The 9,290-nt window shown below is 37.6% G+C and overlaps 1 protein-coding gene across 2 annotated transcripts in view; it reads right to left on the minus strand.

Moving 5' to 3' along the window:
* The window catches only part of lig3 (ligase III, DNA, ATP-dependent), a 10,463-nt gene extending 1,398 nt beyond the window's left edge, over positions 1-9,065 (minus strand). The window contains exons 1-20 of one of the 2 annotated variants that reach the window (XM_026212368.1): positions 8,910-9,065; positions 7,629-8,219; positions 7,390-7,518; positions 6,069-6,281; positions 5,810-5,961; positions 5,550-5,716; positions 5,370-5,447; positions 5,123-5,291; positions 4,687-4,842; positions 4,448-4,579; positions 3,731-3,810; positions 3,518-3,605; positions 3,308-3,385; positions 2,818-2,941; positions 2,584-2,726; positions 2,416-2,490; positions 2,009-2,155; positions 1,070-1,223; positions 870-967; positions 297-374 (exon numbers count right to left, since the gene is read on the minus strand). In XM_026212368.1, coding sequence (XP_026068153.1) covers positions 297-374; positions 870-967; positions 1,070-1,223; positions 2,009-2,155; positions 2,416-2,490; positions 2,584-2,726; positions 2,818-2,941; positions 3,308-3,385; positions 3,518-3,605; positions 3,731-3,810; positions 4,448-4,579; positions 4,687-4,842; positions 5,123-5,291; positions 5,370-5,447; positions 5,550-5,716; positions 5,810-5,961; positions 6,069-6,281; positions 7,390-7,518; positions 7,629-8,172 — 2,805 coding nt within the window. In that variant the 5' untranslated portion in view covers positions 8,173-8,219; positions 8,910-9,065. The other variant, XM_026212369.1, reaches the window with a different exon arrangement.
* Between the last annotated feature and the right edge of the window lie 225 nt (positions 9,066-9,290).

Below are 9,290 nucleotides of genomic sequence, written 5' to 3' on the forward strand. Positions count from 1 at the left end.
TTTTAACAATTTATCTGAGGTATGAGTTGTAAAGGCACAGCTCTATTAAGGAAAAGGGGGCAGGGGGCAGCAGCTCATTTGCATTCAAAGAGACAGCTGGTTTCTGCCTCCACTCCAAATAGCCTTTTTCAAAATTATATAATAAGTGATTGTAGATTATTTTGAGCTGTAACTTCACACATACACATTCTGGGGACACCTGAGACTTAAAGTTACATCTTGTAAAAAGGGGCATAATAGGTGCCCTTTAAGTACAAAAAGAAACCAAAGGGAGTATAAAAACCAAACAAAAAAACCTTTTCATTTTTTGGGTCAGTTGTTTGAACCGTCTTCAGCTTGCTTTGTCCATTGCTGTGAACGGGTTCTGTTTTTATCTGAAACAGAACAAGATAACAGGGTTTGAGTGGAGAGATGATCTAAAAACGGATAAATGAACCATGACATGGCATGACAGACTAAACCGGTGTTCAAAGAAAATATGCTGCCATTTCAAAGTTTGGGGTAACTAAGTTAAGTTTAGGCCAGTAAGCAAGCAGCATAAGCGTTTTCAAAGTTGATAATAATAGTAAATGTTTCTTGAGCACCAAATCAGAATGACAGAATGATTTCTGAAGGATCATGTGACACTGAAGCCTTGAGTAATGGCTGCTGAAAATCAACTTTACCATCATAGGAATAAATTACATTTTAAAATATATTAAAACTGTTAATTTAAATAAATTGTAATAATATCTGACAAGATTACAGTTTTACTGCATTTTGATCAAATAAATGCAGCCTTGTTGATTATAAGATACTTAAAAAAAACATCTTAACTTAAACTTTTGAATAGTACTGGTTAGCATATATGGGTTCGTCAGATAACAAACCTTCTTGGCATCTTGTTTCTCTGTGGGTAGTTTTCTCTTAACTGCTGGAGAAGATGCTTCTGTTTTCACTGCCTTTGCTTTGGGAGTATGACCGTTTTCTGAACAGTTGGAACAATTATAGAATGTAGAATGACTTAAGATGCAGAGGTCACACTTGACAATTGCAGACCAAACAGGATCTGTTCATGGTGAACACTTACTGGTCTTGTTAGCTGTGGAAGCTCCATGAGATGCAGAGAGAGAGCTTCCTCCACTCTCACCTCCTGAGGAGGAGCTCTTGTCATTTTGGCTAGTTTTGGATGGACCAGCGGTCACCTCAAAATCACAGTTCTCCTTTGAAATACGATATAGCTCCTGCAAAAAATAAAAAAATAAATGATACCCATCAAATGTGGACTGGATTTTGATATTTTGGCATTGCGAGCTTGTAGTCAGTTGTAGATGGGTGGAGTTTAAGCAGACTAAATGAATGGAGAAGTTTGGCATACATCAGAGAAAATTATGCCATTTTACCGGAAGATCAAGTTGTGACATTTTAATTAAACATTCTGTTGTCAAAACAACACATGGTAAATATATATATATATATATATTTTTTTTAGTTCATGTCCACTTATTTGATTTTGAACATTCTATGAAAAGACATGTAACCAGGGTTTCCCATACATTGATTTATTTGTGACGGGCCGCTTCAATATCAAAACTGATAAGCAAAAATAGATTTTCCAAAAGGCTTTGACTTGAATACACGTGAACACTGCACATTTCAAAATCAAAAATGTTAATGTTAAATTTTTATAATAGGTGTTTTAATATCACTATTTTAGAAGGAAACCATCTGTCTTCAGAACATTTTGGGTGTCATTGTCATTTCTTCTTGCATGTAATTTCTGATAAAGTAGCGTTTGTGAGCGAAGTGCTGCTTTGTGTACAGCCATTACCAATCTCTCCCACTCTAAAAGCACTTCCTGGCAAAACAATGAATTTTCATATATATGCCACCACAAATAGAGTGCAAGTCTGTGAGAAACCCTGTGCAACATTATCTTTGAGACGCTTGATGGCATATCCTACAGTTCCTGGTTGCATCTCTATGTAAAAAGCATTCGAATATGCAAATATTTTCCAATCAAGGGTACCTTGAGCTGCTGAAGGTTAGTGGCGGTCTTCCAGTCTTTGTCATCTCGCATTCGAGTGCATCGTGGGAAGCGGATGGATATGCCATCTGCAGTGTGCATTTCTGATTTGGAAAACTCTGCTCCTGTTATTTCCCACACTGGTGCTTTCTAAAAACATTGACATACAGGATATTATTCCTGATAGTCCAATACACAACACAAACTACTACAGTTTCAATTCAGTACAAACATCTTAAAAATTTAAGTGTTGTACAGTCTATTTAACACATCCTTCTGAGTTAGAGATAACAAGCCAATAAAGTTCCTTCATTGCCATTTTGCTATCACATACTCTCATCAAAGCTCATTTCACATTACAAGCACATAAACATTAAACATCCCTTCGGTCGTATTAGGAAGAGTCTTACTTCGGGATCTCGGATAATGAAATCTGGGTAATAGTTCTTGACGATCTTCAACCATCCTGGGATCTTGCTTGGATCCTGTGAAAGCAAGATAGATAGGAAATGTATGAGCTAAATCTTTCATAAATCTGATATGGAAATGGAGGCACCTGATTAAATCATGAGATTTACCTTGCCAATTTTGATGACGTCCAACTCCTTCTGCAGTCTGGCTAAGGTGGCATCGTCATAGCCTCCTGAACACTTGGTCACAGTGCACCACTTCTTTGATTCTGGGTCATAGCATCCCATAAGGAAACTGGACATAATTCCACCTGGCACACAGAAACACATAATATTTCTTTCTAGCAACTGTGAAGTTCAGTTATTGTGTAAAACCATTTGGATTGGACTGCCAATACTGACCATTTGAGCCTTTGCCATAGAAAGCACCAAGCACCACGAGGTCAGCGGTGTCCGCCATTGCTCCTTCATTCAGATAGTCCTTTTTCACCTTCAACCAGTGACGTTTTCCTGGTTCATAATTCCCCTGAAACAGCAACCAAACCATGAAGTCACCCGAACAAACATAAATGCACTGCACTTATTCATTTTGAAAGCCATAAGCTGTCAGAATGCTTCTGCTTTTGGCAGCCATTAACATAGGTGTATTGTACTACTTAATATTTTTACAAATTAGGTCAATTTTTTATGCAACTTGTGTATTCCGACCAGTGTGTATAAAAAGAGTGGGTTCCAGTTTCTTTCTCTGCTATTCACTGCTTAGGAAAACGGTTTAAGAATGCTACCAAATTATAGGTTTATATAACAGCAGTGACTCATGTAACCAGTAGTGCACATATTATTGGCTGGCCAGTTTTATCATCATCACAGTCAGATCATACTCAGGCTATACCTTGATATCCTTCAGAACCAAACCCTCAAGTCCTTCTCTGATGACACGTGTGATCATTTCTGCCAGATCAGCAGCTCTCTGTTGGGACACAATGTGATTAGCTTTATAAAATCATCCACCCTGAAGTCTTCTAATAACCTGCCTACACATTTGTAAGCATTCTTGAACCTCGAGAACACATGCATGATGAGTAGAGAAAGAAAAACAAACCGTGACATGCTTCATTTCTGAGAAGAGAATCCTGTTAGGAACTTCCACCATATTGTCATGGAGAAGCTTTCTTCTCTCACAGAGAGGCCTGAAAAACATCACCACATCAACATCTTTCGAGGCTTACCATGAAAACCTCATCGTTTAATTTTTCTCTAAAACCTGCAATATCTTGCAGATAAATGCAAAATGCATTCCTTTAGCTTGACTCACTTGTCCATGAGACTGACACCATTGAAATAAATGCAGTCGAACACGAACAGACCCACTTGAGCATCCTGGAAAGCGGCTTTCTATAAATAGAAATGAATACTTTTATTCAGCAAGAATACATTTAACTGATCAAAAGTACCCGTTCAAGTTTATTTATAAAGCACATTTAAAAACAGCTAAAAGCCAACCAAAGTGCTGTATACGGTCAACAATAGCAAATAAAAAAGTAAAAAATTATTAGCATAATGTCAAATACACATAACATAGCGAAATCAATTATCAAACGCCAAAGTGAAAAGATGAGTTTTTAGACAAGATTTAAAAACAGGTAAAGTGGAGGCCATTCTAATGTGAGATAGTAAGTTGTTCCAGAGAGTAGGAGCAGCCACTTCGTATGCTCTATTCCTTAATATAAAATATTGATAACAATGTTTGTTATATTTAAAAAAAAATTATAAATAAGTAGTAATAATATTTGACAATATTACTGTTTTACTTGATTTATACTGAAATACATCCAGCCTGGGTGAGCATAAGAGACTTGAGTAGTGCATGAGTTTACGTGGATTCATTTTATGATGCCTTTTTCTTTTCTTTTTTTTACAGTGTCCATTCAGACCACTGAAAGTCAAGTTATATGAGAAAGAATAGGACAATGCCATTTTAGGTTTAACTAATCATTTAGAGAACACCAAAACACGTTGCTTTCTGGTTTACCTTGTGTACCCCAAGAGTCCCAAAAGGCAGTGGTTTGCTAGTCTTTGTATCAATAAGAAGAACTTCGGCATCAAGGATCATACTATGGCCACCAGGAAATGCTAGCGGTATGAAATCTTTAAAATGGGCAACCTGTGGGAGAAAAGCGAACTCTTTCAAACAGATTTGAATGGTTTTAAACATGTATACAAACATCCCTCACATTTGATTTTAAGAGCTCCCAGACTAGAGGTCCTGACCTTGTGTGGGAGTACTGGTTTGAGACTTCGACTGAAGTAACTGAAGTGACTGCCGTTCTTGTGGACCTGCACACGCTCACCATCATACTTGATCTCAGAATACATCCCATTAGGACATTTCTTCATGGCATACTCGATGGACTTACATGCTTCTGCCTACAAGAATAAAAACAAGCAGTAGATATGAGCATATTGTAATTGAAGAATACTGAATTAAACAGACAGATCATCCAAACATATTCATTCTTAATTCCATTCCAAACCTGTGTGACCTTCTACTGTGGAACCTCAGAGGATATAGATCAAAAAAATCCTCTTTTATATTCCACAGAAGAAAGTAATTCCCACAGTTTTGGAGCAACGTGAGGATGAGTAAATGACAGAATTGGGTTTTTTTTTTTTTTGGTGAACTTATTCAATTATCTGTGATTCAGACCAGCATTGGCTGTACGGGGGTCATCAGAGACGCCTCCACACTGAGGATCTTTCTGGGCCCTGTCCCATTGGAAGCATCCTGCTGGTTCCGTAGCACCCGGTCAATTACGTCACTCAGGTTACGAGAGGCCTTGAAGGCATCGTGGGCGTTGGGGTCCACAGCATCCAAACTGATGAGCGAAAATTCACATGGACATAAGACAGAATAAACACAGTGGCATCAGGTACAATTTGCTAGCCACACTTACACATGCTTAGCCCCAGAGTTGATTTTCAGATCATGTTTGACCAAACGAATGTAACACTTCAGATCATTTCCGGTGCATCTGGGAATCAAGATAGACACTTTAAGTGAACATTCTAAAAAATTCAAACATTTGTAAGAAGAATTTTATACAATCTAATTCTAAAAATGACTTATTCCTGACTTTTTAGCAATATCCTGCAGCTCTGCCTGCTGATCATCCTCCTTTGTGAGTTGGGACAGACGATTCAGTGAAGCATCAACCTCCTGAATAGTTAGAAGACTCTTGGCTGCTGGAGGGAAAGACTTGCTGTCCTCAAAAAACATCCGCACCGTCTCTGAAACATCACCCTATATGAAACCGATAAAGGTCAGTAAAGAAAAAGGTCAAGTATTTCCCAAAAGAACTGCCTTCTGAAAAAAAGTGTGACAGATGTGACAAACCTGTTCCAAGTCTTGCACCATCTCATCCTGACTGCAATTCAATATGCGGCTGAAAAGCTTGACTATTTGTTTGTCATTGAGGTTGTACACATTCTTAACCACTCCAGGGAGGAGAAGCTTCACTGTCAGGTACAAATCTCCTCGGAATTTGTCTGTAGAGATGTGTGAGGCATATTAATGGCAACAAAAAAAAAAGGTGCTTTTGAAAACACTTTTTAAGCTATTTGTGTTCATGTTGGGCCATATTTTCAGTGCTCACCTCCACCAGAGCCTTTCGTTAAGAAGTCTCTGATGATCTCGGTCTTGGCGTTATAGCCCGACTTCTCTGCGACTAAGGCACACAGTTTGCGGAACTCCCGCAGTAAGCAGTCTTTATGGTTGGGATCACACAGCTGAGCTGATAAAGCACTCCCCTGAGTGGGTTTGGCTGGAGATGGTCCTGGACTGGAGGAAGAGGAACCGGCCTTGGTAGCTGTGGACACACGATAAACTTTGTATTAAGTTGGTAGAGCATGACAGTATTACATGATAGATTATACATCTATATCAGAGCTGTCCAAAATTATCTTGATAATATCTTCGATACACTAACTGTCTATATGAAGACTTTAGATGCAAAAACCTCCTGTCTGTCCGTCTGAGATTTTTCTTTTAAATGAGCATTTTTATCAGGCTCCTATGAAAATAACGCTGGACATTTTTGAAAATAAGCCATTTAATAACTGACTAATAAACTTTGTTGCAGAAAAAAAGGGAAACTACTGAACCTAAGCATAGGGGGCCTGATAAAAATGCTTATTTAAAAGAAAACAAAATCTATTTTTCCTCTGTCTCCATATACAGTACTAAGTGACTACAAAGAATTTGTATATATGTAACCCTTTATTCCTAAAAATAAAGGAAAATAATATTAAATATTTAGAAAAACAATATAAAGAGATGAAAATGTATTTAAATGATACAGCACAAAAATACAATATTGCAGGAATACAGTAATATAATAAATTTTCTGTAATATTTATAGCTGGTAAAAGTTAATTTTGGACAAAGAATATTATATTAAATATTTAGAAAAACAATATAAAGAGATGAAAATGTATTTAAATGATACAGCACAAAAATACAATATTGCAGGAATACAGTAATATAATACATTTTCTGTAATATTTATAGCTGGTAAAAGTTAATTTTGGACAAAGAATATTATATTTAAATCTCTATGGTCTCTATAACAACCAAGATACATTGCCAATAAATAAATATTTTTATCAAGTAAAGATGCTTTAAATTAAATCAAAGGTGACAGTAAAGACTTTATTAGAAAAAAAAAATATATATATCTATTTCAAATATTAAGCAGCCAACTCTTTTTAATATCGATTACAAGAAAGAAAAAAAGGAAGATATTTTTCCTGTCCAGCAAATCATCATATTAGAATGATTTCTGAAGGATCTGAAAACTGGCTGCTGGAGATTTGCAATCACAATAATAAATTACAATTTAAAATATATTACAACAGAAAATAGTTTATTACAAAAAGCAAAAAAAAAAAAACTGTGTAACTCTCTTAGTGTTGTACCTGTAAAGCCAGAAAACTTGCGAGGAGCATTGACTGCTGGATCAGCTAGCGGCGCTGACAGCTGCCCACTGTTATTTAACTTTGCTTGCACTTTCTTCTTTGGGCTTGCATTGGCTTTGGCTGCCAGCTCTGTCAGAGAAGAGAAGAGAGACTGCTCAGCATATGTCAAGTTTACAGTTACAACTGATCATGCAAACTAAACAAGGAGAGTAAAGCATGGGGTAACAATGGCTGGATACCTGAAACATGTTTATTGATTAGTTCTTTATCCTCATCCTGAAGTTCCTCCCATCCCTCCAGCTCTGTGATGTCTTCGATTTTCTTCGTGGTGGCACGTGCTCTCTCAAGCTTCTCAAAGATGCACTTCACGTGGTACCACTCCTTCATTTCTCCTGCAGACTCACTGAATGGGTTGGGCACTATCTTGCCAATCCGGACCAGACCCTTCATGATCTTGTCTTTGCATTTCTTGCAGCCAGCCGTGCCACGTTTGGCATATTCCACACAGTATCTCTGCTCTGCCATGACTGGACGTCCACTTTGCAACTCAGGCCAAGAAACGTTGAAATAAGAGATGGAGCTGAGACTAAACTGGTGAATTTGTGGCACACAGAAAAAGATGCCACTGGGGATAGATGCAAAGCCCCGTGAAAATATAAGAGTCCTCCAGCACTGGAGAGATGGTTGATTTAAGGTTCCTCTAAATGAAGTTTCCCTACAAAGGTTTGGCAAAGATGATTTGCTGAGTGTCCTCACTGCCCTGCCAAGCCAAAAACTGGGCATAAAGTTCAGTAAACCAGTGTTTCCATCTTACACAGCAGAAGCGATTTCTGCAAGAAAATAGAAAATGCTCGTGTTTAAACTTGTATTGTGTGGAAATGTTAAGCTTAGCATTGTAAGGATAGGTGGCAGCTAAACTGAAATAACATTTATTTTCATTAAGCAATAACATTTTAAGAAAGAAACTTAAAGAAAACAACATCAAACTTGAAACATTCTTAGATGGCAGAGAAAAGTTGAACACAACTGCCTAAACAGAATTATAATATGCAGAGGTATACGTGTAACGTTAATGATATACATTCAAATCAATACTTCAGGCAATTTAATTAAAAGAGCTTCCATTACTCTCAATAATCGGCCTGATTCTACCTTTTCACTACTAGTGCAGTTACATTTATGAATGTCTATGTATGCACACGTGTAACAGTCAGTTATAGAATAAAACACCTGCAGTCCAGCACAATACATTGCAGCAACTTCAGTTAACTTTAGTATAAAACAAATAGTAGAAACGTCCATTTCAAACAGCATGTAACTGTAACCGAAATTGTCATTTGATACTGACAAAGATGTCACTTACAATTCTATTTTAGTGATTCTGTTTACGTTGCGCTTTGTTGATCAACGTGGAATTAGCTCACATGCTAATCTTAGCCGAACAATGCAGCAGCAGCCATAAGACCAGCTAACGTTAACTGTGAAAGGCTATGAAGAAACCCATCGCAATCACATTTTACCTCAGTTTTTGGTGCAAGACGATCCCAGGCTCCTTGCGTAACGATTTTAATTGTAAAAACAATTTACTAATGTGTTAGCAACGAAACAAGACATGATTTCTGGATTGTGTGCGTTCCCCTTTAAATCACAGGAGCGCTTCCTCTTTGTTTGGAAGCGTTTCCTGTGCAGTGCGCATGTGCACCGTGCATACCATGTTCATTCAATTTTTCAATTTATTAGCAACTGGCACGGGCGTAATTTCCTATGGGGACAGGGGGACATGTCCCCCCCACTTTTCAAAATCCCGTTCGTGTCCCCCCCACTTTCAAATTAGTTTTGTTAGGATTTTTTTTTTTAACCGCATGCCGTCATCGTCACGGAGGAGCAGGACCGAGCAGAAC

This window comes from Carassius auratus, chromosome 30 (assembly GCF_003368295.1).
Source record: "Carassius auratus strain Wakin chromosome 30, ASM336829v1, whole genome shotgun sequence".
NCBI classification, from domain to species: domain Eukaryota; kingdom Metazoa; phylum Chordata; class Actinopteri; order Cypriniformes; family Cyprinidae; genus Carassius; species Carassius auratus.